This window comes from Eupeodes corollae, chromosome 1 (genome assembly GCF_945859685.1).
Source record: "Eupeodes corollae chromosome 1, idEupCoro1.1, whole genome shotgun sequence".
NCBI lineage: Eukaryota > Metazoa > Arthropoda > Insecta > Diptera > Syrphidae > Eupeodes > Eupeodes corollae.
Window position 1 is genome coordinate 53,219,664 of NC_079147.1, and position 25,734 is coordinate 53,245,397.

Consider the following 25,734-nt stretch of genomic DNA (forward strand, 5'->3'; position numbering starts at 1 on the left):
TTGGAAATATAGTCAAGAAAAATTTTCCATACTATCAAGTCAAGTCTGCTTATGTCAAAATGACAGTTGATCATGTTTCTGAATTTAACTGAAAGCTGAACTTCAATAATCTGTGATTTATTTTATTTTCATTCCGTTATTTCTTCGGTTTTGAAATGACAAATTTTTGAACAAAACTTTGTGTTTTTTTATATAACTGCATGAGAATCATCATTTAATGCGCCCAATATCTGTGCATCTGAAGCAGTAAAAAGATCTACTGAAAATGTAGATGTCAAAAATAAAGATGCCTAGGTTTCTTTTCAGCTTGATAAACTTGAAAGCTTTTAAATGTGAAAAAATGGCACTTTTTGACTAAAAATAAGAAACACCCTAATAATTTATATTGCATGTTTGTATGTAGGAGGGCAGTGATTTCAAGACATTAATAATATTAAACGAAAATATTGTACAAAAGTGTTGGCACGTTAAAAACCAAACCGCCCACTTTCAGTTCTTATTTATTTTTTCTTATTTAAAACTATAATTTTCAATGTTAATTGAGTTTATCTACATAAATAATAAATAGAAAATATATTTCACTTTTTTTCAAAATTCATAAAAATAATTGGACAGATTTTTTCTGCATCAGTTCGTCCTGCTGACAGGAACAGTTTTAGTTTACTGAACCTCGAACTATTGGTGATTTGTTATGAATATTTCATATCTATGACAAATTTTCAAAATATTCTTTCTACTGAGAATAAATTTTCAATGAATGAAAATAGAAAGTATTTTTTTGTGGACAGACACGAAAAAATGCATACCATATTTTTTAGGAAATTTAATAAGCTTTCTTTTCGTGTGAAAAAACACGTGTTTTCCCTAAATGCCGATAGAGTTATTTTACAAACTAAAAAAGTACAAACAAATTAATATCATATTTCTTAAGGAAATTTAATAAGCTTTAATTTTGTAGAAGATTGTTTTTATAAGACAAATTGTTTTTAATTTAAACCCGAAAAACTGAAAAAAACCTTATGTTTCTCTTCACTGCCGCTAGAGTTATTTTCAAAACTATAAGAGATACGACAAAATTCATTCAAGTTGTTTTTATAAAATTAAATGAGCTTTAATTTTGTGCAACCAATTTTTTTGATAAGACAAATAGTTTTCAAGATAAATGTGAAAAACTAAAACAAATCCGTGTTTCTCTTAACTGCCGCTAAAACCCACGACGGATTCTTGGAGACTTTTTTCGGGTCATCACCAGACATCAAGTTTCAAAACAGAAGGTTTTTATTTTTTGTAAAAAAACTGTCAGTTCTATTTTTCTCAACATTTTTAAAATGTTGAAAACAATATTTCTTATAAGACAAAATAAGTTTGAAGCCTAAATGTCAAGTTTATGAAAAGATATTTGCATCGATATTCAATTTTTACCAACTTTGAGTAATGTTTTTTTTTTAGATTTTTATTTTTTATAAAAAAAACTGTCAATTCAATTTTTCTCAAAATTTTATCAGATGTCAAAAAAATTATTCTTCGTTGCACAAATGTTGGAGGTGACAACTTTTTTTTCAGTTTTTTTACTTTATAAAAAAAAACGTTAAATGGATTTCTGTTTTCAAAAAATATACTTCATTAATATCACGTTACAATATATTATATAAAATTTAATTCAAGTCTCTAGCGTTTTTAGTCCGTAAGATATTTAGGGTTAACCAAAATTTTCACCTTTTTTCAAACTACTATAGTAAAAAAAAACACCAACGCAATTTTCTTGAGAGCCCTTTCTGAATCTTTCTGCCTTATTATCTGTATAACAAAATTTATTTGAAATCGATATCTCTTTTGGTTCTTGAGCTATGGACGATGAAAAAAACGTCGCTGACGTACGTACGTACGGCTACATGTAAACTTGTTCTGAAACAGCTTTTGCGATAGCAAACTCTAGGTGGCAAAATTTACCAACATGCGCAGCCACAAAACTCATATGGCCATCACTGGACCTAAGGCGCTCTAAGGAATTGTTATCTCAAAGCAGCCTCAAATGACTTCTGCAGGAGCTGCATGGACAAGGAAGAAGAGGAAACAATCCCTCACCTCCTCTGCACTTGCCCTGCTCTTTCACTAAGACGCAAACTTCATCTAGGAGAATACTCTTTTGATAAACCCAGTGAACTAGCTAAAAAGGATATCAAATATCTCCTTCGCTTTATAAAAAGCTCAAAATGGTTCGACTAGTGGGAAGTAACTCTCTAGATTCATGTGGTATCACAATAGGCCTTTTCTTTCGGCCTAAGTGTTTGGATTATGAATTCGCAGCCACTTTAACCTAACCTAACCTTGCAGAGTTGTTTAAATCACTTTGCTGAAACTCTTGTCTGAATTGCTTTGGAGTGAAATTTTCTGAACTATTAGGTTTTCCAATAAGAAAAACAAAATCAGTTAGAAAGTTGTTACGGCTACGGTTGCCCACAATTACTTCATAAATTCTCAATTACTTTACAAATTCCATATTTAAAGTCTTGAATGGATTGTGAAGCACAAACATACATCTATTATTTAACTTGGTTCCAATAAAAAAAGTTTAAAGCTATTTAATCACAAGATCTTGATAACTAATTGGGATCACCTCCTTGATAAATAACGCGGTCACATAACATTTCTCTCAAAATTACAAAGTTTCTCAAGGCTTGTGAATATTTTACTATAACTTGTCAAATGTCAAAATATGACAGCTTCAAAAGTGAAAACTTTCTGAATAACGAGATATATTATTAGAAAAGCTTTTATAAATACGAACTTGTGATTTTATTACAAGACATTATCATTAAGGAAGCATAAAAAAAAATCTACTTTGTCAAGGCCCTTTAAATCGAGAGTCATAACCACGCTTTCTAAACTGCTAATGCTGCACAAGATGATGGTCATACAAGTAGCAACAAAAAGATGGAAAGGAAGGATGTAATTTGCCTTGCATCAGATATTGTGATGAAATTAAAGATCAATTGAGAGCTTACTTAGCTCACATGCTATGATATGAGCCATATTTATGGTAGAAGACAGATCACACCACTGACCCAGTCTTGGTTATTGAGCCGATGTAACCAAAAAAAAAAGAGTCAACAATAAAATATTTCGCGGAAAACAAAATTTAGCCGTCCCTAATGTTGTAAAATTAAAATTTCTTCATTTAGTTATTTTTTAGTGTAAATGAAGATTAAGACAGTTTTCAATTTTACCACGAGTTGATAAATTCCTTATAAAATGTAACTATCATTTAATTACAAAATACAAACAAAGGCTATCACTTTCTTGTTAATACTTTACCTCAGTTCTAAAAATGAATTTGTCAAACTCATATCAGAAATTATTTTTAAAAGATAGCTTATTTTATTTTAGAGAATACATAATTAAAATTCAGTTTTTTTTCACACCTTTTATAACCTTAAAAACAAGCATGGAGTTGATTTTACTCTTTGAAAAAAAAATTTAGACTTTTAAGCGGTGGAAACGGGACACTGTTTATATAAAATTCACGAATTCATTAATTAAATCAAATTTAAGCTCTTAAAAAAGGTGGTTTTAGGAGTTTAGCTTACAACTAATCAAAAATCCAACATGGCGGAGATTATTGTAAAATGTGCGCCACACAATAAATTAATCTTTACTAAAATGTTTTTTATAAAAATTACAATAAAACTCAACTTACATTATGCTCTAGTCTTGAGGGTTTCCAAATGATCTTTTGCATCACTATAAAAATGTATAGTTTTAATTTATTTAAAAACAAATTATCATTTACAAAACTTTATTGAGTTTTATTTTGTTGGGTTAGAAATAAACGTGTATTGTATTTTGTCAAAACGTACAACAACAAAAATTTACCACGAAATAATAAATGAATAAGACATAAACAAAAATGAGAATTCACTTCATGCTACAAAAATACACTTTCACGGTCGTCGAGTCGAGTAAATTTTGGTTGCAAAACTTAAATTTGTAAGAAGTATTTTTTTTGTTGTTTTTGTTGTCTTTTTTATGGTCGTCGTGGTACGATTTCTTGAAGGGACCGACGTAATTGTTTGAAGATCAAGTGCATCACTCAACACAACCGACGACGCCACCGCCGCCTATGATTCCGTCGCGTACTTTTTTTTTTAATTGTAAGAAAAACTATTTTAGTTTTTTAGCAATCAATTAAAAAACTTTAAAGAAAATGTTGCCAACAACAAGAATATCGTCGTATTTTGTATTGAATCGTAAGACACGCAAAATCCGGCCACAGAAAAACGAAAACACTTCCTTTCGACGATGAATTTATGAATTATTTGGTAGAAAGTAGAAAGCACACGTTATTTTAATTTGTATTTTTATTTTTTTTTTAATTTTAAAGTAAGTTAAACAATTTTATTGGTTTAATTGATTTATTAGTTTCGATCAATTTGATAATGTTTCTTGTAAGTGTTATGCATTTTGTACTTTGATTATTTATTTTTCTTTAAGAAAGATTCTACGTTTGAAATATAAGATCGATCATTTCAGTGCACTAAAATGAGGAAAACTACAAACTATAACTCGAGGCGGTAGTGGACATAGACTTTTTTGACCGAAAACCATGTGTGACAGCAAGACAGAAAATAGAAGAAAAATAACAGCATTCCTAGATGACCGTTAATTGGATTGGCAACACCAAATATTCAAAGTGTTCATCTTATTTGTTTCTTGTGGAGATGATGAGTGTGTGAGCGGAGGAGGGTGGCGCAAGGTTCATTTCTGGCATTCTGATGCCAACACATGAACTTTTTGTTTCTATGATCAGTAACAGTGCGAATCGTTTGATTAGAGTCATTCAATTAAACAAAAAAAAATTAAATTATTTAACATAAATTCTGCTTGCTTAATTTTAAATAAATGTAATAATGCTCATAACAGCGTAAACGATTATAGTAGTTTAAAATTAAGTTCGAATTTTCGATAGATTTGTAAGAAAAAACGTGTTTCAATATGAAAAATATATTTTTGTATACTGAAGGGTACCCCCATAGAATTGTTATTGTAATCGGTCCAATTTGTCAAATTGGAAATTTTGACATTTCTCAGTAGAAGAATCGACTTAAAATAAATTTTTGTACACAGATTTTAACACAAAAAGATCCTATTAGAAGAAAGTGAAATCTCACGAGTTAGTATTTTAAAGAGGTTATCCATTTTGCGGTTTCAAAAGTATAGGTCTGGAACTCGACATCTGTCAAACTAAGTTGTTAAACCAATATGTTTTTTGTTGAAATTCTGAAATTTTCGAAAATCGATCGCTTAACTCTCGCCCATCGCATAAAAATTGTTACAACTTACCGCAAAAATGGTGATTCTGCCACAGCTACATATGGTACCTTAAGAGCTGAGATTAAGGCTTAAATAATAGACCAACTACGCAAGCAATTAGTAAAATTGTGAAGGAATTTGAAGAGACTGGATGGTACCACTGAAAATATCGCTGCTGTAAGTGAAAGTGTTTACCAAAGAGTCGAATGTGTCGATTTTACGTCGTTCTCAGGAATTAGGACTGTTTTAGCGCACATCCATATAAAGTCCAGATCATAACAACTGAAGATACGTCGAATGGGTGCTTAAACAACAGGTGGCGGATGTCGATTTTTCGAAAAAAATTTTCTTCAGTGACTCGGTTTGTGTTAATAAACAAAAGTCATTGTTAGGTGCGCTCTTTGGTCCTCAGGTGTAATTGAACCTTACTTCTTCGAAAACAACGATGGAACGACTGTCACCGTCGATTCGACACGTTATGGTCATATGATAACCGACTTTGTTTTCTCTGCTATTGAAGAATACGACTTGGAGAACATGTGGTTTCAACAAGACGGTGCAACATACCACACAGCTCGAAGGAATATGGCTTTATTGCCAGAGACATATCCTGGCAGCGTAATTTCTCGTCGTTGCGATTTTAACTGGCCAGCAAGATCATGCGATTTGACACCGCTGGACTTTTTTTTGTTCGGCTACGTGAAAGATGCAGATACTCCTATAACTCTTAAGAACTTATAAACCAACATTAAACAAATTATGGCTTGGATATCGCTCAATATGTGTCAAGAAGTTTTCGAAAATTACCTCAAATGAATCGATGCTTGCAACAATTCGTGTGGTGGTCATTTAAATGTTGTTGTGTTTTAATGATGTAGTTTCAGCGTTCAAATTAAAAAAGAAATATCATTAAAAAAAATATTTTATATGTGTTTTATTGACGTTTACTTTTGAAACCGCATAATAGATAACCCTGTATTCAATTACCTCTGTTACCGAAGAACTTTGATTGTGATATATTTTACTCGCGTGCGTCTATTATCCAAACATTTGCTTAAGAATGCAGCCACCTACACGTTTGTCATGAACTTATTCGAACTCAAGAAGTCATGGGCTTTCAAATGCAATCAATCTCAATTGGTTTTCCAAAAGCCCAAAAACGCCTAAATTAACGCATTTTCGTCAACGTTTGCTGGGAAAATGCGACCACGTAAACTAGACGTATGCAATGTCAAATTTATAATTGGGAACTCTCTCTCTCTCTCAAACTAATTTCAAGTGGTTTCCCAAAAGTCTTAAAACGCCAAAAAACGCGTTTTCGGCAATCTCTGCACGACAAATGCGGCCACCTACACATATCTAATATATATTTGCGATTAGTGACTCTAAGGCGTCAGGACGCAATGCATTTAAAGTGGTTTTTCTCCCTATTTTAATTTTCGGAAAAGTTCAACTTATGATGCCCTTTTTCTCTGAAATGCGGCCATCAGACGAACGTTTTTGTTATCACCTTTATTAAGACCAAAAATACTCCATTTATGTTTTGTATTTTGTATTTGTATTTTCGACTAAGACTATCTACAACTTTAATGAACTGGTTTCCTTTCTAACCTTAGCTATCGATCTAATTCTTTTAAATAAAATACATGGTCTTCTTGATATGCAGTGCGGCGATTATGTCAGTCGAGCTGTTCCTTTTCCCTATCAGAGCCAACAGCATTTACTACAAGATAAATTTTCTTCAAACTTTAAACAAAAACTTTTTTCTTTGCAGTTGAACAACTTTTGTTCTTTTCAATCAGATTAACCTTTTTCTGGCGACATAAAGGAGGCTTCTTTCAATAAAAAAATGTATTTGTATTGCTGTAGAAGGGTACACCCCATAGAACCTTTTTTTAAGTGTTCACAACTATTAATCAATCGATTTCAATACTTTCTCAAAAATGTTTTTTTTTTAATTTTTTTAAAAAAGTTCTAAGAAACTGCATACAAAGCTGTAATCTCTTTTGCAGGGACATTTGTAAATATTTTTTTTGATGTTCAAATGGTAGACATGTGCATTCAAGTTTTTTTTTTCAAAACCCACCTCTGTCTATCAACTCCTACTCTCACCTCCCCGTGGTGAACATCGGGTGCCTACAACCTCAACTGGAGATTGGGTTTCAACTCCAGTGGAAAATTATTGAGGGCAGCAAACGAGAGAGGAGGGGTTTTTCCATCAAGGCACCTCTCCTTATCCAGACGGCAGCAGAGGAATTCCCGAGATGGAATCAACGGTGGCGTCTACAGTTCCTGTACACCTTATAAGGCTTCTACGACTTATTCGGAGTCCATGCCTATAAGGAGCCGTTTATCCGGCTCCCCGTCCTTGAAGTTATATTAAGGATCTGGCCCTTCAGGTTGGGGGTTGTGCCGTCGGGGTGACTTATTGGCCACGTAAAAACGTCATAGTTGCGAAACACCAACCAGCGTCGGTTACGGACGGATTTACTGTTGACAACCTACGCAAAAGAATTATGGACAACGAACTACGGATATGCACGTGAAATGTTAGGTCCCTTGACAGACCACGTGCGGCCGAAGAATTAGCGGAGGCCCTAGACTGCTATAAAGCAGACATCACAGAGGATGGAAAACTGCAATATTTACTATGGTGACTGCTACCACGAAAACCAAGAGCACTTATTTGGATGCGGCTTCGTCAAGAAGTCTTGAGCTATAGGTCAATGGCATCAAGGCTAAATTCGGCAACATTAGCCTGATATGCGCGCACGCCCCCATAGAAGAGAAAGATGACAACACCATATATATGTTCTTCGAGCTCTAAGACAAAACATATGAGCAGTGTCCTAGGTACGATATTAAAATTGTCCTGGGCGATTTTAATGCCAAGCTAGGAAGGGAAGGCATCTTTGGTGGAATAATCGGAAAGAACAGCCTGCACGACAACACTTCCGACAACGGATTCAGGCTCATAGATTTTGCTGCGGGGCAAAACGTCATGGTAGCCAGTACGCGTTTTCCACACCTCAACATCCACAAAGGAACTTCGAGTTCTCCGGATTAACCAGATTGACCATATTGCGATCGACGCCAGACACGCTTCCAGCATCATGGTTGACCGAACTTTCCAAGAAGCTAACATCGACTCGGACAACAACCCCGTTGTAACCAAGGTAGCACTTCGGGTTTCCAGACCCAAAGCAAAACAGGTTGGTGCTCGGAAAAAGGTACAACGTCAAACGGTTACAATCGCAAGAGATCGTTAAATCCTTTTCCAACCGAGTTACAATAACCTCTCTCGAAGTCCTCTGCCGCCAAAACAATGTATCGAAATAAAGTGGCAACATTGCCATTGCAATCAGCAAGCCGCCTATTATGTGCTGGGTTTCAAACAGCCACCAACAAGGAACCCTTGGTTTGATGAGAAATGTCGGCAGGCAAATGCAGCCAAACAACAGGCACGCAAAGCGGCGCTGCATAAAAGAACGAGAGCTGCTCATGAGCTCTATGAGCAGAAGAGGTGAGAGGAACACCGACTTCTCAGAAGGAAAAAGAGAGGGCATGAAAAGCGTGCGGTCCAAGATGTTGAGAGGTTTAAAAGCAGAAATGAAGTTCGAAAGTTCTATGAACAGGTGAAACGAAATTCACAGGTACATAAACCTAGAACCGTAGTCTGCAAAGACGACAGTGGAAATATCATAGTGGAACCGCAGTCAATGCTGAGGATATGGAAGGACCACTTCTTCAGACTGTATAACGGCGACGACGAACCCAATTCCGCTGTCAGGTAGGATGATCCATTCAACATAGACGTCAAAAGCCAACAATCCCTTCCTTCCGACTTAGACGAAGTAAAGATTGCCATATCTAAGCTGAAGTCTAATAAAACTCTGGAGATAAGTTGGTTGGGAGCATGCACCAACTTATCTGTAAGATATGGTAGGAAGAAAGCATGCCCGATGAATGGAACCTCAGTATTGTTTTTCCGAACCTGAAAAAATGAGACCCTCTAAACTGCACCAACTATAGAGGAATCAGTCTACTTAACAATTAACATCGCCTATAAAATCTTCTCTGCCGTAATATGTGACCGTCTAAAGCACATCGTCAAGAACCTGATAGATCCTCATCAGTGTGGTTTCAGACGGGGAAAATCCACAGTTGATCAAATATTCACATTACGACAGATCCTGGAAAAAAGCCAAGAACACCCACCATCTTTTCATCGATTTCAAGACCACATATTACAGCATGTATAGGGACGAGCTGTATAGAGCCATGTCTAGTTTTGCCATCCCTGCCAAACTCGTCCGGTTGTGCAGGATGGCCATGGAGAATTCACGCTGCTCTTTTAAGGTTGGAAACAACTTAACAGAACCTTTCGATGTCAAAAAAGGTTTTAGACAAGGTGATGCGCTGTCATGTGATTTTTTTAACATTCACAAATTGTTAGTTTTCATCTGGCATTCATACATTTTAAGGAAACGATGAACAATTTCTTGAACAAAGTTTTAAACGAAGCTCAAGTTTTTGTATCGAATTCTTCGTCTAAATAAGACTATTATAGCTATTTTTTAAAAAATATAATAATAATGACAAGAACTTTAATTAATTACAATTTCGACAGATAGGTAAAGACAAGTTTTTCAAAACTTTCTATAGACTAAAGTAAGACTCATAACCAGGGTTAGGATTTTGTTGACCTAAAAAATTAAAAAAAGGGCAAGGAAAAAGCATTTATTAAAAAATACTATTAAAATAAACAAAAATACATTTAGTTATAGTAGCATTTTACTACAAAGAGTTTTTTTAAAGTTCTCAGGTAGCAGTCTTCTTCGGTTGTCTCTAAGAAGGGCTGTGAAGGAGCTAAATGAAATCTAAACTTCAGCTGAACTGAGTGGAGCCCATCTAAAACTTTTAACATTATTCACTTCAATGTTTCTGGAAGTAATCCACGTCGCCGTTTATTACAGAATTTATCTGTTCAATCGTTTTGAGCCCTTTGTTTCCATTGAAAACAGCAGTAAACTTCTTCAAGGCTTCCTCTGCGAAAGGCCCTTTAGCTTTTTTTTTAATTTTCTTCAATTCCTACAAAACAGGCAGCACTTTGCCAATTGATGTTCCTTGATGAGAACTCTTAAATACCTGTTTTTTTTAGGTCTTTAAAAATATGTTTTTTTCGGATCGACTAAAACCCCAAAATTGACTTTGAAATCGCCAAATTCTTAATCTTCAATACATTTTTTTGCAAATGCAACACAACTTGCGTCATCTTCAGGAACACCTGACGATTTTTCTGATTCGAGCAAAAAAAAAAACAATGTTGTCGATTTCATCTTCCGTTTGACCAAAAAGAGCAAAGTTAGAAAAATCCTTTTCCTGCTCATAACTAATGGAAATTTCCAAAAACTAAGGAAGATACTAAAATGATTCAAACACAGATTTGTACTTTATCATCATACAATTTATTTTAAAGAACTATTTTGTGTTTTTCCTTACCCTTTAAAAGATCGTTTTTTGTTGTCTTTAACATTTTTAAACAGACATTTTTTAAGACCTTATGTGAGGCAGAAGAAAAACTGAATCTTGCAGTCCAGTAAAAATGTCTTGTGGCAAGTAAACGCATATTTCCCTTAATTTTTGTCTGTGCGTAGAAGTTGTTTATTGAATTATTTATTTTAATTTTATATACGTGTGTTTGAAAGGGCCCAGAAGTACCTTTAATAATTTGTAGTCAAAAGGGCTGTTGAAAATGTCTAGGTCGTATTTCAATAACAACGACTCGAGTCTAGAAAAGCTACGTACCGAATCGTATCGAATTATCAGGGCTGGCATTTGACAACTTACTGTCATTCAGCTGTCATTGTAAGTGTCATAATTATAATTAAATGTTTGCGATAATGTATCTATAGAATCGAACAATGCGTGAAGATTTTAAATCTTCCTACAAAAATGCGGCTTCATTCATAACCATTTTGGTCTTCATAATTGACCGATCACGCAATTACTTACTGATATCATAAGGGCTTTGCTACTGAAAACGATTATCGCTTCATCGAATATAAGAACAATCGATAATGAATCGAAGTGTGCTTTTTATTAAGCCAAGTTATCCTAATTTTGGCGTCCTCAACATAACCTATGTAAGACTTTTTAATTGGTATTAGGCAATTCAAATATTGCCAATTTTAAGTCATCCAAGGAAACCCTTGAAAAATATTTTTTTTACGCGAGTTTAAAAAAGGTTTTCCTCTGATGTCAAGCAGGATTATACCTAGAAGTCGGTTATTTTGACCAGTTAAGGTATTGGTTAAAAATCCCAAGTAACCTTTATATGGACAGGCAAATTGTAGAGTTTTAGTAAAAATAAAAAAAAAAAAAAAATAAACTTGTTCATATATGTATCACAATTATTCCTAAAATACTTTTTATTTACATAAACATAAATCTTAATCTATAGTTTAATTCCTAAACAGTACTTCACCAAAAAAAAAAAACAACTTAATTATTGGCACTTGAATGGGTTGTCGAAGTATTCGCCACCCCTGGATTGCTAACAATACAAAATGGCGCCGTATAATAGTGTGGCAAAAGAGCAGACGGAGGTGGTGGAGGCGTTCCTGTGGCACCAGCTGCAGCTGCCAGACCGGCTGGTGTTAGATAAAGGTGACTTCCGTAGATTCCTTGGCGTTGGGCAATTTTAAGCCTTGATGTTAGTTGCTTTTTCCACTTGGTCCGACGATTCTGAAACCAAGTCTTAATTTGCACCTCTGTCAAACTAAGGTTTTTCGATAGTTCCATTCTCTTGCTAACACTCAAATATTTGTCTTGTTTGAATTCATTTTCGAGTCGTTCAAGCTGTTTTGCACTATAAGCTTGTCTGGGCTTTCGATCGACCCCTGGTTTTCGAAAACGTTTTCCACTTGGTTTTGGAACTATATTAAAAATAGAAAAATAGAGTAATGAAAAAAAAAGATCTAATGCAATTAAATCTTACCCTGAAGTCCTAAAATATAATTAGCAGAATGGTAGTGAGATTGAGGCATCACTTTCGAAGGTATTCCAATCCAATTGCTATAAAGAAGTGTGGAAGGATGTGCTCCAGAATAATCGTGCAATACATGATTGAAAGGCCGAACTTGTGAGTGAGTGAGTTTTCTCTCATAGAGTTCCTCATAACTTGAGATATCGCCTAAAAAGAGTTCTGTTTTGTTGCTAAGGGCATCAATTACATTATTTGTTGAAGCTGAAAAGTAGAATAAGGTAGTAAATATTGCTAAAGTTTTGTATTAACAAAAAATTCAAAACGAGGAACACCCACTGTTTAAAAACCATTTAAAAATTATTCTTATATATGTAAGTTTTGGTCACTTCAACAAGTTCGATCGCTATATTTGACCAACCCTAAAACTTATGCATGCTATTCAAATTCAAAATATGTTATTTTATATAATATTTTCGTAACTTGCGTGCCTAAATTTTTTAAATTTGCTGTAGATTCATTCTGAGGTACTTATGAACAATGCAAGGTTTTCGAGAAAATTCTCCAAAAACAGCTCAATGTCCATATCAGATCACAGAACTTGTTGTCAAGTAAACAATTTGGCTTTCGTGAGAAGCACAGTTGTACTACAGCAATAGTCAATGTAGTTGAAGAAATAAGATTGGCATTAGATGATAACCTAGTATCTTTTCTAGTATTACTAGACTTTTCAAAAGCCTTTGATACGGTGGACCATCACGTTTTATTTCAGAAACTTTCTAGTTATTATGGTTTGTCTCCATTGGCGGTTAAGTTGATAAAAACATATCTGCAAGATAGATTTCAGGCGGTGTCGGTTAATAACAAAATTTCGTCATTCCTTCCCACAACCAGAGGAGTTCCACAGGGTTCTATTTTGGGTCCCCTTCTCTTCTCTCTATACATTAATGAAATACCAACTCAGATTTCGGGATGTGCGATTCAAATGTTTGCTGATGATGTACAGTTGATCTATAGTTGTCCCCTGGGGCTAATAGAAGATGGAGCTTATACTATCAACCAAGATCTCGAAAAAATATCAAATTGGTCTCAGAATAATGGGCTTTTCTTAAATCCTACCAAGTCAAAATGTGTTATCATCAATAAATCAGCAATTAACCTGGAGTATTTTCCAAGCATCTGCTTGAATGGTATACCAATTGAATTTACATCGAATGCGCGAAATCTAGGCATGTTGTTTAACAGGAGACTTACTTGGGACAGCCATATCAATGTGGCGGTGGGTAAGGTTTATGGGGTTCTTAGAATGTTATGGTCGTCACAACATTTTACGCCCTTGAACACTCGGATGATGATTGCCAAAACGATTGTGATCCCAATATTAACTTATGGTTGCGAAGTTTTTAGCAACTGTGATGCCAACAGTAGAAGGAAATTGAATGTCGCCTTTAATAACATAGCTCGCTACATTTTTGGTCTACGTCGTTTTGATCGTATTTCGGAATTTTCACGCCAAATTTACAACTTTTCCTTTGATCATCTCATGCGGTACAGGACTCTACTCCTACTCTGTAACATAATAAACACGCAACAACCTTCTAGTTTATATAATAGGATTCAATTCAGTTCCTCAAGCAGATCCTTAATGCTTATGCACCCTCATTATTCCTGTCGTACCTCTGAACAACAATTTTTTGTTTACGCTATTCGTCTGTGGAATCTTCTGCCTAGAAACTTGAAAACTTTAAATGGAGAAACTAGGTTTCGATTAGAACTCCGAAGTCATTTTCAAAGTGCCTAACTTTCAAAGAACCTCGCATAAAGTTGAGAGTTGAGATTAATATGTACGAATTTTATATTACATGATTTTAAATAACGAACTGAACTACAAAAATTTGTATAAATATACATATGTACATAAATATTATATACTATTTGTAATTTTAACTGAATAAATTAATTTGAATTTAAGGAATGAGATTATTAATTATTAATTAAATTAAATTAAATTTTATTTAAACTCAAAAATTTTATATAAATTCATCTTTGAAGTAGCCTGTTAACTATTTTATGTTTTGTATTTTAGCATATCACTAATATTATAAGATGTACGTCTTACTGTGTCTAATGCATTCAATGAATAAATCTAAATCTAAATCTAAATCTAAATCTAAATCTAAATCAATGCTTTTACGGAATATGAGGCGTCAATAGGAAAAGATTAATTTATTAATCGTGACAAGATTCTTTCGTGTATAAAAATAAAGACACAAGTGTCCTAACAATTTAAGAGAATAACTTAAATCTCTTTATTATTTAAAGCTTAAAAAAAGATTTATTTTTTAAATATTTAATAGTTTAATGTACCATTTAGTTGCTATGTGTTGTGCTCTAGTAAACATTAGCATGTTGTACAGTATGGCTAATAACCATAAATCGCCAAAGTCTTTTTTCAATAAAATATTTTTATTATTTCCTATAACACTCGTATACGAAAAACCTTCATTAGTTGTTAGATTTCACTTAACAAATCTGTTGTCAAAATAATTCAAATAGTCAAATTTTAAATTTGGTTTGGAAAAATAAACTCCAAAACGTATTTTTAACAACTATGAAAGTATTTAATTCAAAGTTTGCCCAAAACTGTAAACATAGCCAAACTAAAACTCATAACTAATGAGAGTTTTCAAAAACTAATTAAGAAAAGATGCTTAAAAAAGGTTTGTAGGTTTTCGTGATTTGTTTAAAAAGTTGTCAGTTGAATTATTCTTAAAAAAACAAAAATTACCAACAACATTTTAAATATAATGAAATAGTTTGATTTCAAAATATATTTTGGTCAAATAGACTTTTAGTCGAAAACCAATTTTTACTTATTTTAGTAGCAATTGTTGAAAGTTTATATCTCTTGTATATTTAAGATTTTTATCACAGAATGAGATTATTTTGAGGTCAGTACCTTTATTTTTTCACGAGATTTTTTAAGATTTAATTTTCTTATAAAAAAATTGGACTTGGATAAATATTTGAGTCGAAAATCAATTTTTACCATCTTTTAGAAATGTTTGTGTTAAGGTTTTTATTTTTTTTTTTAACATTGTCCATTTTTCTCAGATTTTTTGTTTTAAAAACTTTATTGTTTGTTGTATTAAATTATTTTAGAGGTACAATTATAATGGGGATAAAATAATTTTTCGTTCGTAAAATATTCGAGGTTGCAATTATTTGTTTCAGTTATTTGTATTTATAAAAAAAGCGTAAGTTGAATTATTTTTAACTTCTCATAGGAAGTAATTGTAATGGGTCTGATTTTTCGATCTGAAAATGTTGACATTTCTAGACGTTTCAAGGTCCCTAGAGGCGAAATAACAGATTTTTAGAAAGATGTCTGTGGGTGCGTGAGTACGTACGTTTACACGTTTGCGAAGACCTCGAAAATTTTGCGAATAAAAAATGATTTGTGCAATGGGAAATAACGTTTTTAACATCTGGTAAGATTTTGAGAAAAATCTAAAAAAACATTTCTTAAAGTTTGTAAAAATTGAATTTCAACTCAAATATCATTTCAAGAACTTAAGGTTATGGCTTCAAACTTATTTAACTTATAAGAAATATTGTTGATAACATTCAATAAAATAAAAAAAATCTAATTGATAGTTGTTTTACAAAAAATAAACAAAAGCAATAAATATATAAATAAAACTCGGTAAAAATTACTATAGCCTCAAATAACTTTTCGAAAGTTCAAACTTTTTTTATTTCACAGAAAATATTGTTTTCGATATTTAGTTGTTTTTTTTATAAAAATAAAAATAAAATCTATGAAAAATAGTACGCAAATTTGGTAAAAATTGATGTTGGACTCTTGATATCTCTCAAATTAATTTCATTCATCCAATTTGTAAAAATTTAAGAAATGCTAATAAAATTTGTTTGACTAAAATAATTTATATAAAAAATATTGTTGGTAATTTTAAAATTTTTAACATGAATTCAAGTGACAACTTTTTTAACCCAACACGAAAACCTACAAACTTTTCAGCAAGAGAAATCGACAGACAGGATGGGAAGTTATCAGTGTGGGTTGCATCCCACCCTTTTTTATATTAAATTTGTTTGGTATCACGCAACATTCTAAATATAACATATTTGTAAACAATTTTTTGCAACGAAGAATAATGTTTTTTGACATCTGATGAAATTTAAAAAAAAATCGAAGTGACAGTTTTTTTTTATAAAAAATAAAAATCTAAAAAACCATTACTTAAAGTTGGTAAAAATTGAATATCGATTTCAAACTTATTTTATCTCATAAGAAATATTGTTTTCAACATTCTGAAAAATGTTGAGAAAAATCGAATTGACTGTTTTTTTTTTACAAAAATTAAAAACCTAAAAAAAATTAATAAAAGTTTGTAAAAATTGATTTTCGACTCAAATATCTTTGCAAAAATTCTAACTAATTTTTACTTATAAGAAATATTGTTTTCAACATTAGGACATATTTTGAGAAAAATCGAATAGACAGTTTTTTTACAAAAAATAAAAACCTTAAAAAAACTGTATAAGGTTGGTAAAAATTTATTTTCGACTCAAATATCTTTTCAAAAACTTGAAATATTGGCTTCAAACTATTTTTTTCTCATAAGAGATATTGATTTCAACATTCGATACAATTTTGAAAAAAATCGAACTAACATTTTTTTTACAAAAAATAAAACTCTAAAAAAAACAATACTAAAACTTGGTAAAAATTTACTTTCGACTCAAATAGCTTTTTAAAAATTAAAAATATTTTCTTCAAGCTTATTTTATTTCACAGAAAATATTGTTTTCGATATTAAGTAATTTTTATATAAAAATCCAACGGTCCATTTTTTCATAAAAAATAAAATCTACAAAAAATAGTACCCAAATTTAGTAAAAATTGACAGGAGTACATATAGACAAACTTTTAAGCAAGACAAATCGACGGACGGGATGTTAAGTTATCAGTGTGGGTCGCACCCCAGTCTCTTTTTTTGAAAGTTCTTATTGTATCTTTCTGCTATATTATCTGTATAACAAATTTATTTCCAGTCCATATCTCTATTGGCTCTTGAGATATAGACGACGAACAAATTTTCCAGAAAGTAGGGACGTACGGACGTACCTTCAAAGCAAATAAACAATCGGAGGAGTTGTAAGTGAAATATCTCGAGTCGTGGACTTGTGTCGATGACATATCATCCAAGATGATAAGATTTAACACAGCAGTGTGGTGTTATGTGAAGTCACTTGCCTCGCAGATATGGACGAAACGATTGAGGTCTTTCAGGAGAATATTTGGTGCGTTGAATTGTGGTTCTCGACTGCATTGTATTTGAGCCAGATGGGGTAGCAAATTTTCCGAAATTATTTTTAAAAAAAGCAGGGATGCGACCCACACTGATAACTTCCCATCCCGTCTGTCGATTTGTCTGGCGTACTATTTTTTGTACATTTTATTTTTTTATGAAACAAATGGACTGTTGGATTTTTATAAAAAACTTTTGACTATCGAAAACAATATAATTCTGTGAAATAAAAAAGTTTGAAGGCAATATTTTTAATTTTTGAAAAGCTATTTGAGTCGAAAGTATATTTGTACCAAGTTCTAGTATTGTTTTTTTTTAGGTTTTTATTTTTTGGAACGTTGGAAACAATGTTTTTAAAAGATAAAGTAGTTGAAAGCCAATATCTCAAAGTTTTGAAAAGATATTTGAGTCGAAAATCAATTTTTACCAAGTTTTGTTAAATTTTCTTTTAAGTTCTTATTATTGGTAAAAAAAACTGTCAATTCCATGTTTTTTAAAAGGTAAAAGTAGTTTCAAGCCAATATCTCAATGTTTTGAATTTTAATTGAAATTCAATTTTTATCAATTTTCTCAAACATTTTTTTCCGAATGTTGAAAACAGTATTTCTTATAAGATAAATAAGTTCGAAGCCATTTCAAGTTTTTGAAAAGATATTTGGGTCAAAACTAAATTTTTACCAACTTTGAGTAATGTTTTTTTAAACTGTCAATTCGATTATAAAATTAATAAAAACGTTAATTTTCGTTACACGAATTTGTTTTGGAGGTAAAATCATTTTTATTCGTAAGATTTTCGAAGTAACACATTTTTTTTAATTTTTTTATTTATAAAAAAACCGTTAGTTGGATTTTTTCAAAAATATACTTATTTGGTATCACGTTACAATATATTATATAAAATTTAATTCAATTCAGCACAGACATATTTCTAAAAATAAAATAAAAATAAATCCATAGATATGGATATTTTGATCAATGAGGTTTTTTAACTGACAATCAAATTTAAATTTTTCTAATATTTTTGATGGCTTTAGTTCCATCAAAGTTCAGCATCGATATATCTCTTCAGGATTTTCGAACAATTTTTTTTAAATTCAAAAAAAACTTGCATATGTACATTTATGAAGTTGTTTTATAAATTTTTTAGTAATTTTCCATATCTTTTGATCTTTCTAAAAAAAAACTCAATTACTCTAAAACGCTTTTAAAGAGAAAACATTATTAAAGTAGTGATTTGTCGTTTTGAAACGTTTTCTTATTTAAAATAAGGTTACACAATTATTTTTTTTTTAAATATAACAATGTTTACTTAAATGATTTGAATTGAGATTCGTGCGTTGCAAAATCATCGTTAGAAACTATGTTCAGTTTAAAAAACAGTACATTATTGTTTGTCAGAAAAAAAAAACTTTATTTTGTTCTGCGTGATAAAATTTTCTACTTTTGAGGAGTTATTGTATTTTTCATTGAATATTGTTTGGTTCAAAAACATATTTACATTTTCAAAATTCTAAGGAATTAAGTTCTGAAAGATTAAATTTTAATATTTTCTTTTTTAACAATTAATTTATTGCAATTTTGAAATTGAATTTTATTGGGAGCCTCTAAAATACAAAAACAACTATTATACACTAGCTATAGAAAATGCTTACCGCCTTAAAAATAAGACTACTATGAACAAGTTCTAGAATTTGTAATTAAACAAAATTGAAAACAGGGTTTCTATTTTCTAATCAAATCTTTTTAAAGGAAGTCATTTTTAATTGAAATTTTAAAATTAAACAAACAGATGTTTGATAGTGTGAATGGATTTTGTTTTCTAAAATTTGGTTTCAAAAATATATACATATGTACATCAATAGACAAAATAAAAATATAAAAACAAAATTGATTTGATTTTAAATTCAGCTTGCTCTTTCGTTAGTTTAGTGAAAAATAATTCAAAGGAAATGCCTGTTTTTATATGAATCAAATGAAAACTTTGCGTTTTTCTTATTTTCAAACTCGAACATATATTTCAAAAGAAGTATATAATACATTCCATCTAAATGCATAGGTTAAAGTTAAATTCATTGTCTTATGCCACGTATTAAAATTACATTGGTCGTCAAAATTACTTTATGTTTCATTTTCGGATGCATAAAAAAAGAATACTTTTTTTAAAGAATTAAGATGTCCTTAATCAGAATCTCACCTTTAAATGTTTGTATCCCCTTAAATTTTTAAAATATGTGCCTTTAAAAATAAAAAACAAACAGTAACAAGGCTAAGTTCAATTCAAAATATATCTTAACAAGTTGTATGATTATTTGCAAAGTACAAGAATTTCTCTTCTAGATAGAACTTTGATCATTTTATTATTAACTTCCCATAGGAAGTTTTTGTAATAGATCAGATATGTGAAATTGGAAATTTTGACATTTCTCGACGTTTCAAGGTACCTTGAGTCTTAATAAAAGATTTTTTAGAGATATTACTATGCGTTCGTGTGTACGTACGCTTGCACGTTCGTACGTCCGAACGTCTGTACGTCCGTATTTGACGTTACGAATAATGTTTTTGATATGTGTGGTAAAATATTGAGAAAAATCGAATTCTCAGTTTTTTTAATAAAAAATGACTAAAAGTTGGTAAAAATTGATTTTCGACTCAAATATCTTTCAAAACTTTGAGATTATGGCTTCAGGCTTATTCTATCTTGTAAAAAATATTGTTTTCAACATTCGGTAACATTTTGAACACAATCAAATTGACAGTTTTTTCAAAAAATAGAAAACCTAAAAAAAACAGTACTAAAATTTACTTTCGACTCAAATAGCTTTTCAAAAATTAGAGATATTGGCTTTAAACTACTCTTTACTTTTAAAAAATATTTTAGTCAACATTCGTTAAAATTTTGAGAAAAATCGAATTGACCGTTTTTCTTACAAAAAAATAAAAACTTAAAAGAAAATTTAACAAAAGTTGGTAAAATTTGATTTTCGACTCAAATATTTTTTCAAAATTTTGAGATTATGGCTTCCAACTAATTTTTTTACTCATAAGAAAATTTTTTCTCAACATTTGGACAAATTTTGTGAACAATCGAATTCACAGTTTTTTTACAAAAAATAAAAACCAAAAAAGAACAGTACTAAATTTTGGTAAAAATTAACTTTCGACTCTAACACCAAACCAAAAAAAGGAACTGAACAATTTCTTGTGTGTCACCCTGTTCAGTTTTATAAATGCAAAGTTTTTCAAATGGATAATAAAAAAATATTTGCTCATTGCAAAAGTTGTAAAAAGGTATTTTCCGCTTGTTAAATAAGAATCAAATAGAAATTTCCCATTTTAAAGACTCTAACTGCTTTAACATGCGTCTCTAAACTTGAGAACAATCATGTTTTAACTTTTGCAAATATTAGGTACAGGTAAAAATGTACCAATATAATTTAAACACAAATTTAACGTTGACAATTCGAAATGTGCGAATTTATGGAAATAAGCTAGCAAACACAATTAGCTGGGATATTATGGAACAAAATAAGCATTTAGCCCCGGTGCTAATTGACAGAGTAATCTTTTTGCAAATACTGACAATATTACGATGATGAGGTCTTTAAGACTTACAAGTTCCACAAGTTGATGCAGGCGATGATGATGACAACGCAGACGTCTTCACAAGCTGATGGTGGTCGACTTGATCATCCTTTGTTTTCTTATCCACACCAAGAATACTGTCAATACTGAATGAACTTTGTCTGACAGTTTTATCACTTTTCGTCACCACAGTCTCTATCACATCATCACAAATTATTTGTTCCGAATCACAACTATCATCCAAAGACGAAGAAGACGACGACGACGAAGTTAGGGATGATGACAAGAAATTTTCCTCAATATCACTTAATCTCCGATTAAGCTGCATATTCGTTTTTTTTTTTTTAAAACCCGCTCCGGACGTCACTTGTCGAATGACCACTTAATTATGAACTCGAATGCTGGCGGCTTCAGCATCAATAACTCCAGATTGTGTAAAGTAATGGAAGAAGCTCCGCCTTTAAATTAACACCATGGTGCGAGATTTTTAACCCTGATGGAATACTTACAACCCCATGTGAAAGATGCGAGAGCAGGTATGGTATTGGATTATCAAGAGACCAAAAGGTGAGAAAAAGAACACACGTTGTCATTTCTTAGGTGGAAAACTGCTCACAAAAAGATGGCTGTTTAAGCATCCCTTCATCAGCTTCAGCATCATCGTGGGTGGGATACCACTAGACAGGCGAAATTGGGGTGGAAGTACATATCATGCGCGTAACAATAAATTCGAGCTAAGCCATTGTTGGGTTTAAAAATAAAATATAATTCCATAATGATTTATATTGTCAACTTGACTGATTAATTGAATTTATTTGGGTTTAACAATATAATTGGCTTAAAAATATTTTCATAACTATTTGATGATGTGATAAATAAGAAAAAAGTGAGATGTTAATAAAATGAGAAAATAAATCGTGATCTAACATTTTTTTAATGATTGGTATAAGTGAATTTGGATAACTAAAAATTGACAATAAAATGGCGTTAATTTAGCTAGTTTTAAATATATTTTAAATACATCGGTACCTACACACAGTGATGGTAAAAATAATAGACATTTATTGAAATTTATCGTTTAATAGTATAGAAGATTTTAACCAGAGTTATTAATTTATAAAATTACTATAAAAACACTGACACATGTCTTAGAAGGTATGAAATACCATTATTATTATTATTCCTTTATTTCATTAAAAAACATTTGTTTACAATTTGAAAATGAAAATAATATATGAACATCGCAAGATTGCCGTCTGGCAGAAAATAACATTTGCTTCAATAAAATAAATAGTTGGTAAGTTTTCATTAAATTTCTTGTTATAAAAAAAATAATTTTTAACTTCCCATAGGAAGTTATTGTAATGGGTCCGATTTGTCAAATTGAAAATTTTGACATTTCTCGACGTTTCAAGGTCCCTAGAGTCAAAATAAAAGATTTTTAGAAAGATGTCTGTGCGTGCGTGTGTACGTACGTTTGTACGTCCGTACGTTCGCGACGTTTTTTTCGTCGTCCATAGCTCAAGAACCAGAAGAGATATCGACTTCAAATAAATTTTGTTATACAGATAATAAGGCAGAAAGATGCAGAAAGGGCTCTCAAGAAAATTGCGTGGGTGTTTTTTTACCATAGCAGTTTAAAAAAAAGGTGAACATTTTGGTTAACCCTAAATATCTTATGAACCAAAAACGCTAGAGACTTGAATTAAATTTTATATAATAAACTGTAACGTGATCTCAAAGAAGTATATTTTTTGAAAAAAATCTATCTAACGGTTTTTTTCTAAATCAAAAAAAAACTGAACAAAAAAATTTGTCACCTCCTAAATTTAACGACTTACATGTGATTTCATCTCCAAAACAATTTTGAGCAACGGAGAATAATGTTTTTGAAATCTGATAAAATTTTGAGAAAAATCGAATTGACAGTTTTTTTTATAAAAAATAAAAATCTAAAAAAAACATTACTCAAAGTTCGTAAAAATTAAATATCGATTCAAATATCTTTTCAAAAACTTGAAATTTAGGCTTCATGCATATTTTATCTTATAAGAAATATTGTTTTCAACATTCAATAAAATTTTGAGAAAAATCGAATTGACAGTTTTTATACAAAAAATAAAAACCTAAACAAAAAAATTAATAAAAGTTGGTAAAAATTGATTTTCGACTCAAACATCTTTTCAAAACTTTGAGATATTGGCTTTAATTTATTTTTATCTTTCAAAAAATATTATTATCAACATTCAGTAAAATTTTGAACAAAATCGAATTGACAGTTTTTTTATAAAAAATTAAAAACCGAACAAAAATTAACAAAAGTTGGTAAAAATTGAATATGGATTCAAATATCTTTTCAAAAACTTGAAAGTTAGACTTCAAACTTATTTTATCTTATAAGAAATATTGTTCTAAGCATTCTGAAAAATGTTGAGAAAAATCGAAATGACAGTTTTTTTACAAAAAATAAAAACCTAAAAAAAAAATTTATAAAAGTTGGTAAAAATTGATTTTCGACTCAAATATCTTTTCAAAAATTGTAGATATTGGCTTTTAACTACTTTTATCTTTCAAAAAATAATGTTGTTAATATTTAGTAAAATTTAAAAAAAAAATCGAATTGATAGTTTTTGTACAAAAAATTAAATACCTAAAAAAATTTTACAAAAGTTGGTAAAAACTGATTTTCGTCTCAAATATCTTTTCAAGACTATAAAATATTGGCTTCAAACTAATTTTATTTTACAGAAAATATTGTTTTCGATATTCAGTGATTTTCATATAAAAATCCAACAGTCCGTTTTTTCATAAAAAATAAAATCTATACAAAATAGTACGCGAATTTGGTAAAATTGATACTAGTACATATAGACAAACTTTTAAGCAAGACAAATCGACAGACGGGATGGGAAGTTATCAGTGTGGGTCGCATCCCAGCCTCTTTTTTGTTTTACATTCGCTCACACAAAAAAAAAAGTAAATGATAAAAAATGAATATTATAAATAGTTTCTTAAATTTGTAAATTAATATTTTTAGGAAAACAGAATTTAAAAAAAATATTAAAAGGTTGAAAAGCTTCTTTTATAATTTAAAGCATGGTTACAGAACATGAAGTGATTTGTCCACCCAACGGATCCGTTCATTACACCAAACATTTGTTCTCTTGAAAGAACCTTATGTTGAAAATAGAGCGTTCGAATTTCTTGTAGTATCGGTGTTATAAGTGGCAAAAACGACTTATTATAAAAATTACGTTTATTACATAACGAGAATTAAATGGCGAAGCTAGAGATATTTATTTCTTATTAATTAGATATAGATATGAACGAAGCTAGAGAACAATATAGAATGAATTGACAAACTAATTATTTTACAAACATTAAATAAAATAATTTCTTAGATTTAAAATATAAATATATAGCTGAGTGATGTGCGTTAACAAGTAGATGTTGAAACATTCTTATTCATATTATTACATCCTTTTTTTAATCTAACTCTTAGCCCTAGTCTTAGAATACTTAATAATCTATTCCAAGCCTCTGTGGTCTTCTAACAACTCGACCACTTCGAGTTACTATTCGTTCCTTAGATGTTATAACTGGTGCATTATGATTTATTGCTTCTGAACCAGATATCTCTGAAATTGGTTGTTTGATAGGTTGTGAACTTAAGACATTATCAGTAATATCCGGAGAAATTGGTTCGTCCACATTACAATTATTAATATCATTGTTTACATCTGAACTATTTTCGTTTTTATCTTCTTGAGATGGATTAATTGTTTAAATTTCTTTTGTACAATCATATTTTTATAGGGTTCTAAATTTTGTTCATAAAGTAAATCACTAGAACAAAAATCTTTATTGGAAGTCTTAGCAATCAATCGCCTATTGCGCCTAAAATGATTATTAAAATTATATTTTATTAAATATAAGCGGTTGTTAACAATACCAATTATTTTTCCATAGTGCCATTCTTTTCCAGTTTTGTTTTTAAATATAACTAGATCACCAACATTTAATAAAGAAAGTGATTTTGAGTTCCGATCATAATAACATTTTTGCTTCTCTTTTTTATTCTTTAATTTGTTTTGAATTTCCGATTCATTTAGATTGTTTATAACAAGAACTGAGTCTGAAACAGGTAGCCCTGTTTTAACAAGTCGACCGAAGAATAATTCCCATGGCGTAAGATGCATACTTGCTATTGGTGAAGTGTTGTATTGTAATATTTGATATTGAAAATTGTTTGCATCATTAACTTCAGAACACCTTTTTAGAATATTCTTTGCAATGGCCACACCTTTCTCTGCTTACCCATTACTTTGCGGATATCTAGGGCTTGAAAATCTTAGTTGAGTATTGCATGCAATTGAAAAACGTTCAAATTCAGCCGAACCGAATGGACTATTATCGCATTTTAGAACTGCTGAGTATCCAATTTTACCGAAGATATGAGAAATAACATCAATTATGTGTTTCGATGTTTTGTTTTCAATCTTTGCAGCAGCTAAGTAGTTT

At 30.9% G+C, this 25,734-nt stretch overlaps 2 protein-coding genes across 2 annotated transcripts in view; both read right to left on the bottom strand.

Moving 5' to 3' along the window:
* Window positions 1–4,599, bottom strand: part of LOC129938570 (synaptic vesicle glycoprotein 2B-like) — an 83,125-nt gene extending 78,526 nt beyond the window's left edge. Inside the window, exon 1 of the mRNA XM_056046209.1 lies at window positions 3,698–4,599. The gene's annotated coding sequence lies outside the window, so the exon portion shown is untranslated. The remainder of the gene's footprint in view (window positions 1–3,697) is intronic.
* Window positions 4,600–11,744: 7,145 nt separating this feature from the next.
* LOC129939154 (homeobox protein vab-15) lies at window positions 11,745–21,731 on the bottom strand. The gene is made up of 3 exons (XM_056047058.1): window positions 21,244–21,731; window positions 12,311–12,559; window positions 11,745–12,248 (listed from the first exon to the last, which is right to left on the bottom strand). Exons 1-3 carry the CDS (start codon window positions 21,539–21,541, stop codon window positions 11,815–11,817), a joined length of 981 nt encoding a protein of 326 aa, XP_055903033.1. The 5' UTR covers window positions 21,542–21,731; the 3' UTR covers window positions 11,745–11,814.
* Window positions 21,732–25,734: the final 4,003 nt, after the last annotated feature.

What these genes read in the sequence shown, in the direction of transcription:
- LOC129939154 (XM_056047058.1), bottom strand. Translation starts at nt 21,541, where the DNA reads ATGCAGCTTAATCGGAGATTAAGTGATATTGAGGAAAATTTCTTGTCA. An exon ending in TGCATCAACTTGTGGAACTT is followed by an intron (nt 12,560 to 21,243) that starts GTAAGTCTTAAA and finishes TCTACTTTTCAG; the next exon opens with CTTCAACAAATAATGTAATT. An exon ending in TTATATTTTAGGACTTCAGG is followed by an intron (nt 12,249 to 12,310) that starts GTAAGATTTAAT and finishes TTTTTAATATAG; the next exon opens with TTCCAAAACCAAGTGGAAAA.